This window comes from Phalacrocorax carbo, chromosome 3, assembly GCF_963921805.1.
Source record: "Phalacrocorax carbo chromosome 3, bPhaCar2.1, whole genome shotgun sequence".
NCBI lineage: Eukaryota > Metazoa > Chordata > Aves > Suliformes > Phalacrocoracidae > Phalacrocorax > Phalacrocorax carbo.
The window spans coordinates 108,441,714-108,461,867 of record NC_087515.1 but is presented as its reverse complement, the minus strand read 5'-3'; the positions used below and the strand labels follow the sequence as shown (position 1 = coordinate 108,461,867).

The 20,154-nt window shown below is 38.2% G+C and overlaps 1 protein-coding gene across 3 annotated transcripts in view; it reads right to left on the bottom strand.

The window, feature by feature from the left end:
• Positions 1-989: 989 nt before the first annotated feature.
• TPO (thyroid peroxidase) overlaps positions 990-20,154 on the bottom strand; it is a 43,502-nt gene continuing 24,337 nt past the window's right edge. The window contains exons 7-13 of one of the 3 annotated variants that reach the window (XM_064448639.1): positions 18,533-19,048; positions 11,727-11,985; positions 11,045-11,215; positions 9,275-9,512; positions 5,251-5,459; positions 4,574-4,744; positions 990-1,281 (exon numbers count right to left, since the gene is read on the bottom strand). In XM_064448639.1, coding sequence (XP_064304709.1) covers positions 1,121-1,281; positions 4,574-4,744; positions 5,251-5,459; positions 9,275-9,512; positions 11,045-11,215; positions 11,727-11,985; positions 18,533-19,048 — 1,725 coding nt within the window. In that variant the 3' untranslated portion in view covers positions 990-1,120. The remainder of the gene's footprint in view (positions 1,282-4,573; positions 4,745-5,250; positions 5,460-9,274; positions 9,513-11,044; positions 11,216-11,726; positions 11,986-18,532; positions 19,049-20,154) is intronic. The other 2 variants (XM_064448640.1, XM_064448641.1) reach the window with 2 other exon arrangements.

The following is a 20,154-nucleotide window of genomic DNA, read 5'->3' as shown; positions in this document are numbered from 1 at the left end:
TTTTTAGGTTTATTGCAGAAAGAGTTGACCCTGAGGATTTGCATTTGTATTTGCTAGAGCGAGAGAGAGGTACTTCTGGCAACATTCACTGTCGAGAAGGTACTTCTGTTGGTGTGCCTGCCCAGCGGGATGCCAAGTGCTGCTGTGTTAGTGCAGTCTCCCACTGTCCTTCACTCCTGGGCCTTTAGTGATCTCACATGGTCTCACTTAAAGTTTCATTTAAGGGATGGTCTCACTTGAGGAATATGCTCATGTGGTCCTGACCCACAGCTGGAAAACTGACTGGATGTACATCATATGATAGAAGACACCTCTTTGTTTGCAAGAGGTAAATCTTTTTTTTTTTTTTTTTTTTTTTTTTTTTTTTCCTGGGGAATTATCATCCTGCATTTTCTTTATGCAGTTAATAATAAGGGCCAGTGTAATCCCACAAGTCATAACAAACCAAGGTGTTTGCTGAAACATGAAGCAAGAAACGTGCCACCAGTGAGATTCAGTCTACTTATGATTGCATGGCATAATGCACTGAATATGCAAGATTTGAGCACTCTAAACTTTCTGGGCTCCCTTGGGCACTTGAGTAAAATAGATATCCATCGACTGGAGTTTGGATTGCAGATTTTCATGGAGCTTTTGACCGATCTAGGCACTCTTTCCCCAGAGCAAGTATTGCTCTGCATCAGTGGGCAACTACATTCATACTCCCCACCTAAACCTTAAGACCCAATACAGCTTCCACGCATGCTGAAAATGTGAAAAACAAGAAAGTGCATAATTTATGCTAGCCCTAAAGGGGTTGACAGTTTTGGAATGTAATAGGTGGAACTTAGTTAAGATTCAGATGCTGAATTTAGACTCTAACTAGGAGAAACTGAGACAGATTTGATTCCCCTTTCATATGCACTGTCAGGAAGTAGTGGTTTGTATACAGTAGGAATGGAAAATGAAAAGCTTAATTCTGTGTCTGTATCATTTATTCAATACCTTTATTTACTTTACAGGATCTGACTGTATCTTTATGCCCATGTCTGTGTAGAGGTTTTTTATATATGTTAACAGCTTTTCAATAAATCTCAGTTTTATGATCTTTACAGCATTTTAAAACAGAAGCAAGAAATTTTTAATGGACAGTAGGTTCAAAAGCATTACCAATACATGTTCTTCCATCTTCTGCCAACTTGTAAGGATTGGTGCAGAGACATTTGTAGCTGCCTTTAGTGTTGATGCATTTAGCAGAAGGAGAGCATGGTGGATTAATTTCGTTTTCACATTCATTTATGTCTGCAAAAGGAATACACACTGATCAATAATCATTAGAAATTAGAGAGGGGGAATACTACCTCCTCATACACACCTTTTACAAGTAAAAGTAAAATGAAAGGTATTGTACACTTTCAATGTCACATAGATACTGCCAAGGATCCTCATTGTTACTGTTTAAAGCACAAAGTTGCGTTTGTTTGGTTTGTTTTGATTTTGGGTTTTTTTGTTTGGTTTTAAGCTGGAAACGATGAAAAAAGAAAATGTGGTTTCGGTAGTCCACCAAAAGTTACAAATGGCAATTGGCTGGCTTTTTAAAAATGCAGACCGTAAACTTGAGAGCTCTTCTCACACATGTTTATGTGCTAAGACTTTGAGTTCTTCTATAAACTTTTTCCATAATGTGCTTTATAGAGGAGTGAAAATAGTAACACTGACACAGTTCTGCACACTTCTAGGCATGATTTTGAGGAGCCAAGGATTCAGGGTAGCTTTGGATACAAAATCTACAACAGTAATCTGTGATATTACTGCAAAGATGGTTCTTTCTATATGCTACATAAATTCTGTGAAATAACTATGTCCTGACAGAATGATAAGCAGATGAACAGTTATCCATTGGAAAATGTATATAAACATATTGTTCCTGAGGCCATTCAAGACCTTTCACTCTCACTTTCTGATTATGTGATGAAATGGGAGTCACTGTGGGGTGCAGGAAAGTAAGTACTCAGTGAGAGAAAGAATGGAGTCTTTTCCATATTTCTGGTCCTTTCTTCTTTCTGTGCAATATTTACTTGCAGAACTTGATTCAGTTGCCTAAAGATAGGTGTCCAGCACTGTTTTAGATAGTTTCCCATTAGTTCTGTATAGTATTAGCCAAGTTTGTTCATTGTCTCTGACCCGTGGTCCTGAGAAGTACTGCAAGTCCGTATTTAGGGAACTGTCTGAGCCTTCAGTGTCTTCTCTTTTTGGTTATATTCCTTTCCTTTCCTTCCCTACTACAGTGTTTGACCTGCTACTTCAGGCTAAGTAGCTCTTTTTGATCAGTGTTAGAAACTGACCCTGTAGGAATGATTTACTGACTTAGCTTAGCTTGTCACTCAGATCACTTAGGGAATTCTGTCATTGGAAACAGGATCAAGACTGGTGCTCTTTTTAATTTTAATACAAATAAATAGCTGTGCCCAAAACTAAGCATCAACTAAGACAGTCAAAAGACTAATCATGCAAGGAATAACCTTAAACTTCAGAACCCTTAAGAAACAGTAACTTTCTTAACACCTCTCCAAAGCAGGAAAATAATATGTTGTTCAGGATGAAGATTCCTGAATAAGCATTACTCCCTTCAGGACTACATCTTGAGTTAACTCCCACCAGCTTCGTCATTGCCTGGGAAGGAAAATCTGTACAGACTTTGCCTGCACTATAATTCAAATGTGCTATTTCAGCTTTTGTAGATCCATACGCATGCTATGTGTTAACTATCTAACTCTTTTTTTCCATCACCAAATAGTGCATGAAAGATCTTACCAGCATACCCTGCTACTCAAAAAGAGAAGTACTTTATTAAAGCAAACAGAGTTATCTATCAAGAGTAAGATAACACTTAATATAAAGGAAGGTAGCGTAGTCAAGCACTAAATGAATTCCTAAATCAATAGAAATGATTTCTGTCAAAGCCAAAGTCAGTAAGCAGGAATTAACAGCTCTCAGATTCCTTTGCTTTTGCCAGCAGGCCACTCTGTCTTTTCCAGAGCAGCATATAATTTTGAAACCATCTGCAGAAATGCTAAGCTCTATCCTCCTCATTATATTGCTTGACTTATTCCTAATTTGCTGAACATTTAAAAGAATGAGAACACATTGCACAGACATGCATGGAACAAAGTGCTTTCTACTGTAAAACTCAAGTAGCATCTGCATGAGTGGGTTTTGATGGTTTTCTTTTAATAAAGGCATTGCTTACTTAATATATGCAGCAGCTTGTTTTCCTATAGCAGATATACAGTCTTTTGTTTACATTACTGAACATATTAAAAGAAACTAGGACAAGGAATGATTCATTCATATAACTTATTTATTCAGTTTGCTGCCAGAACACTAATCTATTGAAAAGATTTTATTATAATTCATTTAACAGCTTTATTTCTTTATATGGTATTTATGTGGGTGGAATTCAGTGGATAAATAGGATTTGAATAAAGGAAAGAGCTGTAAATTTCATCTGACTTTTTTCCATACCAGGTATACAATTAGAATGAATAGCTTTCTATTATGCTGTCACAGAAATACTGATAAGCAGACTTCATTGCAGATCAGCTGCAACACTTGCATTCAAATTAATTTACCACCATCCATAACATATTCCTAAATGTGGACTTTTCGGGTTTCATTTTTTCTCATGTTATTACAAAGCTGAGCAGTCTGAGTGTGTGTATACATATATACTTATATACACAAATATGTAAAAATAAATATACAAAAATAAGTATATATACACACACATCCCATTATAAGCACACATATTTGAAATGTGCAGAGACATAATTCATCCTTCATAGCTGTGAAGAGTGAAGGTCTTGTAATTAAATATTTGCCACATTCTCTTTCTTTTTATCCTTTTCTATTCAACACTAAAAATGAAGCAAAAGGAAGAGAGAAGATAAAAGAATAACTGAAGTAACAGAAAAATATTCCCCTGAAAATGTGCATGAAATGTCAAAAGACAATATCTTTTTACTGATTTTTCACCTGCTCTACTTTTGTACCTGCAGAAGTAAATCAGTTCTTTTCACAGCTATTTGGGGGATGGAGGTTGGAACTGAAGTGATAATTAATTTGCTTAATTTCATTTATTCACAGTATTTTTTTGTCACTTTTGCTTAACTTATTAGGATGATACACGACCTACTAGTGCTGAGCTCATTTTGTATCTAGAGCATCCATTGAAACAATGCTAGGAAAATGACAACTGTCTGTCTTTCTGTTATGCTGAATGTCAGAAGAAGCAATATATAATTCTGATTTGCTGCTTTTTTTTTTTTCCTACAGGTTGTTAATTGGTTCATTTTTGCTTAATTAGGTGATTTTTAGTGACATTTTCCTGTCATCAACCTGATTGCTGAATCAGGATGGGTAGAGACTGAGATAGCAATCCTGGAGCAAGGAGAGTTTCACATTATTATGTTATTGTACCTATAAAACCAGAAGGTTGACTACAAGAGAGCATAGGAGGGATTAAACTTCTGATGAGCTGTACTGGACTTTAGCTTTTAGAAAATTCAGAAACAACAACAACAAAAATAGATACCTATACAAACAGGAGCCTCAAAGTTCCATCCTTCACTTGTGCAGGTTAATTGCTCTTCTCCTTGTAATTTAAATCCATATTGACATGAATAAGTCACTGTAGTTCTTCCAAATTCTGAGCAGTATACAAAATCACCATTTGCCACACTTTTTGGTGTTCCACATATTTCCTCTACAAGTAAAAAGACTGTATTACAAGCTTTTAAGAAATTACCACCCTACACTTGAAAATGGGCATTATTCTCCATTGCTGCTATCAGTTAGCTTCAGTGAAATTACTCACGCGTTTTAACGTGACCGAGAATTTAATTGTTCATTTCTCGACAAGAATTTATATGGACTACTTCAGGTTTGACCTATAATCCTTGTAAAATTAGTGTTATCTTCTAACTATGTTCTGCAGAGTTCTTAGTTAATATTTTCTACATTTCTATATTTTATATATCTGAATATATCACAAGCCATTCATGTTATCAGAGTGAAGTTGTCAAACACTACCTTTTTCACAGAGGAAGTGGAGAAAGAAGAGAGTAAGGCCTAGATCCCATTTCTAAGTGGTAGAAATACTAAAGATCTGCATCAGACCAGTAACTGAAGACCTGCCACAACCAAGGTCAGTGTTCTAACTGCTGATTATTCTCCCCTCCCATCAGAAAAGACTGGTAATTGCCAGAGTACCTTCCTGATAGAATTCTTGCCAAGCTTCTAAATTCATCCCAGGTATATTGTCACAATGCTTAAAATCCTGTGGAAATTTTCCAAGCTGAAAGGCATCTGCTGGCACTTCAGAAATCCCCGTATTGTCACAAATCACACGGGACAATGAGTGTTTTTTGAGTTCATGCTTTTGAGCTTCATTGAAAACATTATCATTTTCCCACCAAAATCTGGAAAGATCAATAGAAACATTTTGAAAAGATCAAATTCAGATAGCCTACTATTCTTACTTTCATAGTACCTTATGAAAGGACTGAAAATAAGAATTACAGTAAAATATATGCAGATACAACAATAAGAAAAATAAACACCATCATCTCCAGACTTACGCGTCCAGCTTGAAAGTCATGAAAAGGCAGTATGAGTCTGATAACTGGTCAACTCAGATGATGTGTTAAAGTCAGCTGGTTGAAACTATTAACAATTGACATATGTAGAATTGCTTTTCATTGATGATACAGGGGCACGAAAAAATGTTACAATCCTGAGAGAAAAACTTGGAACAAATTTGTTTAAACTGGATGCTTATGCACTTATGCACACCAGCATCCGCTGTGCACTCATAAATTGTTTTAAGCATAAATTACAGGAGAATTACAGGAGTAGCCATAATAGATTTCCTCATACCATAGCTTTTGAATTCTGCTTGCCATTACTGAATGTTTGCTATGAAAACAGGTATGCTGAATGCTCCTCTGATTAATATGGAGTTCTTCATTTGCTAAGAAAGCTGTAGATATGCAGATTAATTATAGCAGGAAATAGTAAGACAGTAATTGTGCTTTTTATCATGCCAAAGGGTAAGCTAAGAGGACTGGGTGGAAGACAGAGGAGCTGCTTTTTCCATTTTGTCAGATCAGGAGTGCAGTGGTAGGACAGAAGAACCGGTTGGTGCTACAAAGGTGCAGCTATTAAACGCGATATATTATATAATATATATGTGTGTACACACATACATCTGTGTTTAAAGATGAAAAGAAAGGGAAAAAAACACTGGGGGGGGGGAGGAAAGATAAATATGTTGTACATAAAAGCGTGTCATGAATGGCAAAAATCTATTTCTGTAGAGTTTAATAGCACATCTGCATTAGCAAGTTAAACAGCGTTAAGCACTGTAAAACTGCTAAGGTAGTTCCCTGTGGTACTCAGGCCAATTAGGATTTTCCCAAATGCTAGGCAGGATTTGCAGCAACACGTCCTAGGACTATTAGCAGTAGAGTATGCATGTGATCACACTGTAGAAATTAACCTCAGATTTAGCACAGGACTTGGGCGTACATAATACTGGGGGAACAAGGCTGGGATTTCTAGAAAAGTCTGTGGGTTTGTGCTGACATTTTTCTGATCAGAAGGGAACAGCAGTGTTGACTGTGGACCCTGTGCAAACCTGGCACATGGGCAGCTCGTTAGGTTTTTTATGAGCCCCCTGAAATGGTACCATGCAAATGAGAAGCCTGATAGTCCTGTTTGTGTTCTGGGGAACATGAGGGCTGCTAGTGTGCCCTGGGGGAGGGCTTTTCGGAGCAAACCGGACCCTGCTGCCAACAGGAGTGACCTGCTTAAGTAAGGTAAGTGCGTGTGCAATTTTGGAAAACTGGCTTTATAGGCTAATAGTTACCAACAGCAGGACAATCTGGGGATAAACCTGCCCCACTTTGCCCATATTGGAGGAGGAGGCCATCTACAGGACCAGGGATGGAGTAAATGTCACACACCTCAGCAGCACTATGACAAGAAGTGCAGGAGGGATGGAGGGGCTGGAGAAAAAAGAAAAAAAGAAAGATGCCTCTTACCTTTCCCCTGCACATTGTCCCCAAACTTCTCAGAGCATCCTGAAACCTCAGTGACTGTTCCCAGACCCCTTCCCATAATCAAAGCCAACAGAGACCTTGCTTCACTCAGCTCTTCTACACCTGTCACTTCCCCTTTCATGTATGTTAAAACATATTCTACTTTCATCACAAAATTCTGTTTTATCTACACTGCTGAGAAGGCTTGAGCAGAAAATTATTTTTTAATCTACCCAGCAGATAGGTGTTTCCTCTAACAAAGGTTGCTCCAGCAGATCTGTATTAGGTGACCAAAATTTTACAGGTGAATTTTACAGGGCTAGAGTAAAAAAAGACAGAAATAAAAGAAAAAAAAAACCCAAAGAAAAAAGAATCAAAAAAAACCCAAAACAAAACAACAGAAGCACAAGCCCTCCTATGCAAAGAATGACAAAGTCAGCTTAGGATTTCTGCCCAACTATTGCAAATCCTGAGATCACAAAAAGATTTGGAAAGGAAAGAAAGTCAAGGCTGATGGAACAGAAACAGTTTGTTCCAGGTGATTAGGCTGAGGTTAAGACAGAGATTGAGTTTAGTACATTGGAAAAAGAAATCCCTTCATGTTTTGTCAGATTACTGACAAAAGATTTTAAGGCTATCAGGATGGAGTTCAATCAGTCAAAAATTCCACTTAGTCCTTATTTCTGAACTTAAACGAGTACATTAGAAGAGATGTTTTGAAATCCCGACTTACCAACACGTCAGTTAGGGTATCTTGTGAGCATGTAGTGTTACTAGTGCAGATACGGATTATACCCTATACTTTATCTGACAAGATGCTGCAACGAATGTTAGACTTGTCCATTCTTATACTTACTGTGTAACACCCATAACATGTTTTTATGTACTTCTAACTTCTCTTAGATAGCTCCTTATAATATTAATGACAATATAATTTCACATTTAAGTTGTCTGACACAAACTTTGTGGCAGAAACCTTGGGAATTATTTTATTATGAGAACTCTCTTTTTCTCAATTTGAAGTTAACATTAAATTATGCATAATTAACACTGGTAGTATCATAAGACACTGAATATTGTAAGGCACTAAATAATGGAAACAAGGCTGGAAGGCCTCAGATAGGGTCAAGTATACCTGTACGATTTAGAGCACTTTCAACCATGTTTTTAACATAGCTGAGTGAAATGTTTGTTGTCTATACAGTTTGTGCTAATAAGATACCACCTTTATGATTAACATTGCTTTTTCCTGTGAGTTAATTAATTAACATTTTTTAAAGTTCAGATTTAAATTCTGCCTCGGATGCTTATTTACATAATGGTTTCTTTCCACAGCAGTGACTTATGAGAGGAGCATAAAGGTGAGCGTAAGGACCAGATGTACTTAAAACACCGCTGCCAGCATCGTATGAGCTATTTAAAATTAATTTTCTCATGAGATTCAAAATTACTGCCACAGTACCTGATGGAAATGAAAAAAAGGTTGGTTTTATAATTGCTTCAGGAACAGGAGCAAGATATAAACAGCATCTTGCACCCCTTTGTGACCTGAAGCTGCATTTCTTCTGCCTTGCTGGTGTGGAGGGTTGAACTGGCACAAGATCCTGGTGGTGTTTGTGCAGGGTTGGGTGAAGGGACATACTATGCTGTGTCTGATGCGGCAATTCTGGGAGCACTCTGCATTCCCAGTTCACATAAGACTAGGTACATGGTGTTTTTATTATCTCTTCTAGGAAGCCTGAATTACAGCTCTCTGCTTATCCCTTCTCATTTTGCTGTGGTTACCATGGAAAATGTTGAGGTTCTCCCAGTTAAGAACCCTAAGCCCAGTGCAGCCCTTGGGGGTGGATAGCTAAAGCTTCCACACAGAAGTTAACTGCCCCAGCACAGTTAACTGCTGGTGACACCTTGCATTTCCACCAGGAGTGCAAAGCTGGGGATCTCAATACCACAGAAACAATCTCCACATCATCTGGAATTGAAATTATATACAAACCAAAGAAGAATAAGCAGAAGCCCACCCAACAAAACTGAAGGATCAAAGTTGAAAATGTGGAAGTGGCAGGGAATAATTTGTTTAAAACCTGTTTAAGTATCATGTTGTCTTATGTTCTGGGAAGTATCCTCACATATCTGTAAAATCTCCATTGCTTCTGCATATTGCATAAATGATTCAGCAGCATGAACAAACTCACCGGTCACCATCCCTTAGCGCTTTCATTTGTTTTCCAATTACACATGCAAACAGGGGACCAGTTCTAGCACCTGGAAGAAAGTCTTCTACGAGACCACCAAGCCAAACATCGATATTGCTAGGATTATGGTACAATTCCATTATTTTTTCAGTGACATTGTGATTGGTTATTACTGTATTCAGGTCAGTCTGAGTTTCCAGTTTTGGTAAGTCACAGAATTCTCTCCAGTCATTATAACCTGTAAACATTATGTTAAAAGGAAGATTAGAATTGGCTGTTAAGTATGGCATATGAAATTAATAAATGTATACACACTGGATTCTGACAACCTAAATCATGGTCATAGACCATTATGTCTAAAAATAAGCCTATTCTTATTGTTTAAATTGATAAGGGGAATGATAGTAGAATCTGAAACTACAGGATATACAATTGCTACATCATTTTCATGAAGAAAAACAGGTTTAAACCAGTTCTCCCATATTTAAGCAATGGAAACATGATAATAGATAATGAGAGCATGCACAGTGTCTTGAGATTTCCAGACTAGGAATAGAGGAGTTAGGTGAAGCATGCTCAAGAAGTAACCTGAATGAAGTTAGTAACTAAAGTGCTCTGCTAATGAGAGTGTCCTACGGCACACGTCCAGCTTTCTGTTTTACATGTTTTACATGATTGGAATTAACACCTCCCCTCTCTCACCCCCCATTTCCCAACAGAACTTTAATTTCTGATCTGGGAGATCAAACCTCCATTTCTACTCTTGTGTAGCTGCGAGCTTTAAACTCCAGGCTGAAGACAGACTTAATTTCTACTGTCCAGGGCCAACAACATGTGTATTCTTAGCTGGAGAGTTGCACAGGAGAAATGGAGAGGGTTGTCACCCAGAGACGTAATGCCCTTTGACAGTCAGTCCTACCTCCATGGGTGGGACGTTGGGCTCAGAGCATAGAAGGGCAGTCACGTTTGTTCCTTATTCGTGCACAAAAGTTATCTGATCATGCATGGGGGCAGGACACAGTTTTAGAAATGAAAAAGAAAGAGGCCCTGTCTATCATGCTGCCTCTGTTCTCAGAAGCTGTGGCATGCTTGTAAGAGGTTTTTATACAGGACTGGGGACTACTGTATATTTTAACAGCTAATGCAATCAAACTCAACTAAGCTCCAGCAGTCTTCCTCTAGGCTAGTACACCCATGGCCTGATGGGCTAACGCTCCTTGACTGTTAGTTCAATCTTACCCTGGGCTGACTGGAGTAAGAAATCTAGTGCAAAACACAGGCACAAACATGTAATATTTCTCAAAATGAGGTGTACACCTAAATAAGCCATCTACACGACTCCTGGAGATATCTCAACACCTTCTATGGTTGGTAGAGCCAATGAGGTTGTGTCTAAGTTGACCTGTCCCACAGGCTGGGCTCAGCTTGTAAGGTAAGGTAAGGTAAGAAGCTGCTGCAGGCAGAAACCCCACTCCTCTAGAGCTGGTTCCAGCAAGAAAAAGCCTCAGGTACCTACACCAAGCACACCCAGATTCACTCACTAGAACTGTCCTTCCAGATTCCAGACTTACCAGGTTATTTTGATTTCAAATGCTGGGGAATGTTTTGTTTCCATCAAAGTTAAAAATATTAGCACTTACATTTTAAAAGAGACTTAAGTTACTTTTCTGATTACTAAAGCTATTATATAAAAGCTTACAATCACATCCAAATATAAGCAGTTATAGTTCAGTTGCCAGTTGGGAGAAAATTCAAGAAAAATCAATAGACCTGGGAGTCCATGATCACGGCCACGCTGTAAATTTAACGATGCTAAATCAAGTGAACCATTATTGGACAACACAAACAGTTTTTCTGTTAATTCCTCATTCAGTAGTTGATCTTGCACCTGTAGTTTTGCTGAATGTGCGAGAAGACCCCTTAGTAAAGGATCCAAGCCTCCTGTAAACACAAAAATAATATAATGTTATGGTGTATATATAAACCATTATAACTTTCTTAACAAATACGAATGCGTGTGTGCTTCTATGTTTTTAAACGTTGGCCCAGGCTTTTACAATCAAACATATACAAAAATGTGCTTCAGGTTGAAATAGAAGTAATAGTGCTATGAAAAGGCTCCGAGGCTCCGCCTGCTTCTTCAGGTGTAAGAAAATTTGCAACCTGAGAATAAATTAATAAAAAAAAAAAAGTCTTCATCATCAATTATCAATCTGTTGTCACCCTACCAGACTGGTTTAATATGGAGAATAACTTTTGTCTAATTCAAAGAACTATTTAACTCAAAATAATTGTTCCAGTTCATGTTAATGCTCTGGAACCAGTTTAACAATTTAAATGAGTGATGCAAATAAAGAAATATTCCTATTCCTAATTCAAGACAAGTATCTTTGAAAGAAGTTACAATAATCTGGAAAAAAAACCAACCCAAACAGTTTAAACAAAACCATACCTTCTTTAATGAGCCTCCAGGGACTAAAGAAAACTTCATGCAAATGGAGATTTGGGAGTTCTGGATCATCTAAATACTGTGCATTCAGTCGCCTTACTATTGGTTGGATTGTTGCATGACCAAAACGAAAAGCAGCTGTTGAAAATACATTAGAAACTGTAGGATTCATTGTGGGATCATAACCTGTATAAAGGCCAATATACAGATTAAAAGCATCTGGACCAATGATTTTGGGAACGTAATCTCTTAAAGTAATAATCTGAAAGAAAAGAAAAAGAAACATTTATCATTCAGTGTTTTTATAGATGAATAGTGAAGATTCCCACACGCTAAATGCCTTTTTCTTCACTCATATATCCCCAAGCATTTGGCATGGTTAAGAGCAGTATTAGCTGGCATGGCTTAGTGCAGTATGACAGCTAGGCCCCTGTTGGCTCCTACCATAAATGCTAGACCAAAGTCTCCTGAGGAGAGATTCCACTGTTGCTCACTTTCAATCCATGGGGGTAATCCAGCTCACAGGAGGTGTGCTGAGCTTTAAAGCTCTGATTGTGGTGGTGTAAATTATAATGCCCTTAAAAATGGCAATGATAACATGAATTACTATAAAATCTTTCAAGAATGGTTGTTGATATGAACCAATTCTATTTTCAGACATGTATTTGTGACTCAAATCCTCTTTGCTGAATATCTGAAATGACCAGGCTTTAAAATACTGGTGTCCAGAATCTCTTGGTAGACATTTTATGCTAAACCCAAGCCAATTTATAGACTCCTAAAAAACACACTTCAAAAATGAAAATGCTGATAAACACCTTCCGTCAAATGCTTTTATAATGTAATAGAATTACAGTTGCATGAAAAAAGCATATGAGTAATCATGACCAAAAGAAAAGGGGAAAACGATCTAATGTACCAAATAAAATGAAAGTGCATTATAGGTTAAAGATTATGGTGAACTCAGTAAAGCATAATGGGATGAATATGAGGCATAATTAACTCAATAGAATACCTTATAGATTCAACATAGTTTGCAATAAAATATACAGACAAATGCACTTTGAGCTTGATATAGTGCATATTGAAAAGCTAGTTGGCATAAAATGACCCTATGAAAAACTTGTATCTTTATTTTAGCCAAGGCACAGAGACCAGGAAACCCTTTCAGAGTTCACTTACTTTTCTCAGAAGGCAGAAGTAATGTTTTCAGTTTAGGTCACACAGTGAACAAAATATTTGAAAGACGGTAGGTTAGAATTATTTTTACAGTTCCTTTAATAATACATATGAAGAAAATAAAATAAGTGCTAGAAATTAATACTGACACTGTCATTTGAGAAATTAACCTTTTGCTACATTCACAAAGGTTTTCAAGACAACGGTTCTTTCTATTTTTAGATTTAGAGTTAGTTTTTACAAGCAAAGACTTTAAATAGGACTAGGTTAGCCATGGACAGAAACATCCTGATATGACTGTCATTTTTTGGTTCATTGTAAATGAAATCCTTGTAAATGAAATCCTAACCTAAGCTGTTCATAAAGGCCAGATTCCCCAAAGGAAAGGGCAATGCTGATTTCTCCTTTGCTCCAGAGGTAAGATCTTAATTTCTTGTTTCCTTGGTGGGGGAAGAAGGCTTACTGTTTCAAGACATGAAAATTAAAAGGCTAAAGTAAAAAGGGGTCTTATGCCTGTGTTGAGCTAGGACAACCATCTGCTTGATGGAAACTTTCAATGGCTAAATAAGGCTCCATCAAGTGGAGGTGATTTTTAGACAATACAGGCTAAGAAGATGTTACTAATCCAACATAAGAGGATACTGCCAGAAAAAATCTGGAGTGTGATAAAGAACCATATCTAAAGTACATCAGCATGTAGCATCTGGTCTTTGTGTAGTCTCTGAACATACCTTGCCTGAATTTCTCTGCGTGAAGTCAAGGAGAGGCTTGCTACAAGTTTTCGTAACTGACACATATATAATTTTTAAAGAAGGTGTAAACAGCTGACAAACATCAAAATTTTTGTTAAAATTCTTTTGCATGCACTCCCTGTTCCAAGAAAATTATTTGAGAGATTTATTTCCTTTCTTATTTGGCATAAATAAGCATAATACTTTCCTTCGATACAGTGTTCCTTCAACATCTGAGATTCTCCTGTGGAAACAAAGGAGTATTCTTGTCTAAAAATACATCAATAAAATCAGAACCAGAAAGGGTCTATATAGAAAATAAATTGTAAACAAGTACAATGAACTGCTCTCCATTTATTACTTACTTAGAGTCTATTTATGAATAATAAACTAACTTTCAGATGTTTGCAGCAGCATAAGGGATTTATGTGGATATAATGAGTTTGAACCTGCAAGGTACTGGGTGGTCTTAACTCCTTCTGACATTTATGAGATTAGTGGTAAACCAAGTTCTTCTTAGGAGACATTCAGCAACTCATAGCATCAACTCCTTTCTCCATAGAAGTCTCAAGAAGAAATCAGTTCTAATCAATAATGTCAATATTTTTACTGTCTCAAGGCAGTCCTTTTTACGGTGGTACAATTTAGTGAAAAATGAAGACAAGTGGGCACTGTCTTTTAAACAGAAGTCCATATACTCAGCCGAGTAGTATATATGACCAGATTGTAACAGAGGGATTGAGAGTATTTAAATGTTATTCATTTAGTCATATCAGAGAAAATAAAATTCTGATTTCCTAGCAATTCATCCAATCACTTGGTAAGTACTCAGTCAGAAACAGAATCTGAGTGATTACAAGACTGTCAGAAAAGGATTTGTACAGATTTTACATCGTACCATGAATCACATGTGCGCTATTTATAGAAAAGAACTGAAACCTGATTTGTCTATGCATTTTGTTTAAAGGAAAACAAATTTAAACTCTTTTCTTACAAATAGCTTAAGAGTAGGAATCCTAATTCTCCTTATTCTGTTTTCTCAGGTCAAAACAGGAAAAGCAAAACAAGGAGTTTCATTTAATTTAGTAAATGATAATGAAAAAATGTCTTTTTCACAAAACACTAGGGAAATCAAGGTATGTATTTTTACCACGATATACTGCATCATTAATACCTTAGAGTTAAGCATGTGTCATTCCTTTAAAATATAAGGGGAGAGTTAACCACTGTTGTGTCTTATATAAACTGCTACTTCTCAGTGAAACATGCCTACAAAATCAAAAAAATCTGTTTTGTCCAGGATATCAACAGGCAATTGTTATCTTTGGTAGCTTTGTCAAGTTTCTATTATTAAACACTTGTCACTAGAGGTATTATGCCAAAAAAGCATCTAGGAGGAAAAGTATGGTCTAGAGAGAGAGTTTTTTCATTCTCCTCATTCTAGAGAGAAGGGAAGGCTTTTTGTTCAATTCTCTATAATTGCACACCCACAGGCAAAAATTACACTTGACAGTATTCATTCCAAAAAGAGAGAATTTCAGAAATGTGTAGCAACTGAAACTAAATTTTAGAGTGGAAATCTCAAGGTATCTTCAACCAGAGCTGTCATTAGTGTTCCAGTTAGCATACCACATTAACAGAGATACTCCAATTATCTCTCTTGAAGGAATGTCTCTGAACCAGATAGATATAGCACAAACACATTTCTAATGAGCCATAGGCAAATCTCATTAGTCTGTGATACTGGTAGAGATAATGAGTAGCCCAGATTCATGCAGCATATTGCTTTGCACAAAGTATTTTCTTTCAGGCCATAATGTTACTGGACAGAAATCAGAAGTGTATGAACGCACAGAGCCCTACTTTTGGATTTGCAGTTTTCTTCTAACAAGTATTAACAACCATTCTGACTTGTCAGTGCCATTATTTTAATGCAAACAGCACATTTACAGCAGAGGAGCTGACACGGTTAATGTAACCAAAAAAATATATATACAAAAATGCCAAACTTTTCAAAAAGCCTGACTAAATGTCAGTATGTTATTTTCTGAAGTTATCTGGCTTTAAGTGCAAATAATAACATGCTAGAAAATGCAGCTGGTTTCTTAAAAGAAATATTCTGCATATTCTGCTGGCTAAAAATTGTGGCAGAAGAAAGGAATAGTGTTTTATCAGAATAGTGAAATTTTCCTCCCTCCTTACACAATTATCTTCAAAAAAGTCTCTTTTTGGTACTAAAAAAGATCTGTTTGTAAGAATCAGAAAGTCTATGAAAGTCCCCTAGCCTTCAGATTATTCTGGTCCTGATATTGCTTATCCAGTATTATGGATTATGACAGACAGGCTGAATTGCTGTGTCTTAGATTGTCTGATTAAAGGTGAATCTTCACAAACACAAAGGAGACTTGGAGGAGCAAGGTCAGGCCGAGTAACCTGCGTAATCAAACCATTGAAAGTGGACTCCTGGCAGGATCGTCCGTTCCCCAAGGCCACCAGAGGGAGTGGCCAGACCCTGAGCCCAGGTGTGAAACCCACCAAGATGAGCCAACAAAAGAAACTGCCCCAAACTGTCCCCTGGATGTCATGCAAACTAAAGGGGTGGTTGCCTGCAGGGGTAGGAGTCACCCTGAGGTGCAGGGAGGAGAGGACTTGGGGGGATTGTGTAAGAACTTCATTTGCAATGTTTTAAGGGGATCGTGGGAATGTTTGAAACACTATGGAGTACTCACAGAAAGGACTAAAGGTGGGGAAGAGGAGGGGTCAAGGTGGACTGGAAAAAGCATGGGGAAATGGAAAAGGGGACAAAAGGGGGTGTCTGACTGTGAAGAGTTAGCGGGTCGGTGTGCTTGTCTGATGAGCTCTCCACTTGATCTCTGCAGTTTAAGCTATATTCTTCCAAAATCCATTTTTTCCACTACATCCTTTGTGGCTGCAGTCTCTACTCTGAGTGTCCGTGTGTGATCACAAGTGAGTTTCTAGCCAGACCAGAGATAACGAGCAGTATAAGAAACTTGAGGACCTGCAAAGAGAGTGAGTGGGACCCTGAGCCTCATGGGCTTGTGGGTCCAGGTACTGTGAGCTGGACCAGCTCTGGGGCCAGCCACTCTGCAGGCTGTCCAGAAGAGCTCGTGTTGCCTGCATGTGTACTTCACTAATGGGCTTCAATACTGAGCAGCCACAGAGAACATGGGTCAGGCCATCCATGCTGTTCATGTTCGTGTGAGTGCCAGTGAAGGGCCTGCTTTTGATGTGTGCTGGATGGTGTGGCCTGCCGTGAGTGTGTGTGTGTGCGCATGCGTGTAGCACCCACATGCATGCCTACTGGGCATAAGTGCTTGGCCTTGTACTAGCTGGACCTGAGGACAGGGAGCCACAACATCCTCCCATCTATCAGGCTAGCACTGGAAGAATCCATCTGGGTCCTGATGCCATCCAGATTTGAATGCTTCTAACACCATAAGCAGATTATATTTTGTGCAAGGGAAATCCTGTTGAATGTTTTAAATCTGTTTCACGTAAGATAGGGTCATGTGACAGTCTGCAGAACCGGAAGCTGTCCACATGGAGTACCAGAACTGTGAGGAAAAAAAGAAGTTAAAGCCTAGTAGCTTCTTTGGGGGCAGAGGGGACTATCATGGTTTAGCCACCTTCAGCAACAAAACACCACATATCCACTGTCTCACTCCCCTTACCCCGGTGGGATGGGGGAAAGAATTGGAAGAGCAAAAGCAAGAAAACTCATGGGTTGAGATAAGAACAGTTTAATAATTAAAATAAAATAGTAATAGTAATAATGCTAATGATAATAATTATTATTATGATGATAATAATATTAATATTAATAATAAGGAAATAAAAGGAAAATAACAAGGGAGAGAGGGAAACGAAACATGGGGGGGGGGGGGGGGGGAACCCAAGTAATGCAACTGCTCACCACCTGCCAACCAACGCTGCCAGTCCCCAAGCTGCAACCGCTGCCTCCCCCAACCAACTTTCCCCAGTTAGTGTACTGGGCATGATGTTATATGATACAGAATATCCCTCTGGCCAGTTTGGATCAGCTGTCTTGGCTGTGCCCCCTCCCCTCATGGCTTCTTGTGCACCCAGCACAGCATGAGAGGCTGGAGAAGTCCTTGACTAGTGTAAGCACTACTTGGCAACAATCAAAACACCTCCCCATAATCAACACTGTTTTCAGCACCAATCCAAAACATAGTCCCATACTAGCTACTGTAAAGAAAATTAACTCTATCCCAACCAAAACCACAACAGGGAGGGGGTTTAAAAAGGTAAAATACTGAGTAGCAATAGATTTTCCTATTCTCAGGTCTAATATAAACATTCTTAGGCACTCTTTTCTACTGTGTTTTCTGATATTCATTTCTTCTGCTATCCCCTATCAACAGTAGCCCTTGAAGTTTATGCATTAATGCAACATTGAGAACTTCACGGACATTTTTACACAGGGAAGTTGTTAATATATATAATTCCTGTGATAAAGTAAGCATTTTGAACACTATGTAAATACAGAAACATTATTTTTTAATTGTTTTCTTTACCAAAAGAAAAAACCCTACAAAGAAATGCATTTGAAAAGGCCTCTTCAACAGACAAAATAAACACTGGAAAAGCCAGCAGAAAGATGAAGCAAGGTAGAAAATGCCATGAAAATTGGAGTGCTGAGGGTTCTGGAAAAAACTAAGGATAAGGACATTGCATTCAGGAAAGTGGAAAACAGAGCAAACTTTGACCATGCCAAATTTGAAACACAGAAATAGGTGGCAAAGAAAAGGTAACATCATCTCCAAAGCCACTCACAGAAATATATCTTAAGTTTTGTGATCGATTCTATTCTAAGATATTTACTGCAAAATGTAGATAAACAAATAAGCAGCCAACCTGATGCAGAGCACCAACAATTTTTCGTGCTTCTTGGTAGACTGTCTCGGCGGTCCAGTGGCCATTGATCTTTTTAAGGGCTCTGGCCAGGCGGTTGTGCTCTCTCAGCCACAGAGTGTGCATAGCTGCCAGAGATGTCACCTCACTGGAGCGGCTGTCCCCAGCCATAAAGCATTCAATTCTCTCACCTTCACTTGCATTCGAGTCCTGTGCACAAGGTGATGGGATCCGGTCTGTAAAAGGCAGGTATTCCCGATGGTTATCATAATATTTAACATTTACTCTAAGAAGGCCTTCTTTGCTTGTTAAATTCCTCAGTTTGTTTTCAACAGCAGGGGTACTGCCATAGACAGTAGAAGCATCAAGGAAAGAAGTTAAGCCATTGATCTGTTGTCTTGGATTTAGCACTGATAGATTTCCAAAGAGAATACCATGATCACCAGTGCCGCATGCAGGAGATGAGCGGTAGAAGGGCAGGCAATCCATCCCTGAAGTTAATGTATCATTGGTGGTCACCTGCATAAAAAAACCCCATGTATTTTCTGAAGTGAAGGTAGCAGTTGTGGATGTTGAATTAAGGCTTCTGTAAATACTTCCGTCTTCTGTCTCAGTTTTCAGTTGTTCAGATCTCATCTACTGGAGTAACATATTCTAAACTTGTAGAGATTGCTTTCTTTTAGATTTAAGCAAAAAAAGATGATTTAACCCTTTTTAAGCAAAGACAGAAATAAACCCCCAAACCTTTACTCTGTCACTAGAGCAAGCTACTGATTTAGGTGCAGATCTACTTTTACATAGATCTACAACTAAATTAACCTAGTTTCACAATCAAAGTTCATCATGAACTGTATCACAGTGAAGACATGAACATCTGGTCAAATTATGTTCTACTGAACACCAAGTGAAACAGCAGGTTTGTATGTATACATAAAAACATAACAAAGTCTCAATGCCTGCAGCAGCATGCTGTAAAAGCTTTGTTTCGATACCTAATTTCAATCCAGTTTCCTAAGAAAGGCATATGTGATTATTCACTCTGCTTCCTGCCAGTCCCTTAAAATCCTTCCCTCACACTATTTTACAGTGACAACTGTCTTACAAGTATTAAATTCTGACTGTCTCTATAAAAAGCAAAGGCTGAACATAGCTTTTGCCAAACGAAAAACTTCCCAGACCTTTGTCAGTTTGACCCCCACACAAGCGAGAGACTGAGGTCAAATGGTGATCCAGCATTTGTGTGGCTGCTGCATAGTCAGCATTCATATATTCTAAACCAACCTGTCGCAGAGTCAGCTTCTCCAAATATAGGTAAAAGGCATGGGAGAAACATATGGGAATTATCAGACTGAATCTTGGGGTATAGGTAAGGGTCTTAGGGGAAAATACAGCCCAAACCAGACAGCTGGAAGTATTGCCACAGGAGATCACTGAAAATGGTGCATGAATAACAGCAGATGTGGGGAGGGCAGCAAAGATCTTGGAGAAGGATAGAAAAGAAGAGGGAGAAAGGTTTTATTCGCATTGTAGAAAAGCTCAGAATTTCAATTCTATTTCAAAGAAAAGAGTTCATCATTAAACAAAAAACTGTCAGGTTTCAAAACAACTAAAATCTATCTTTGTTG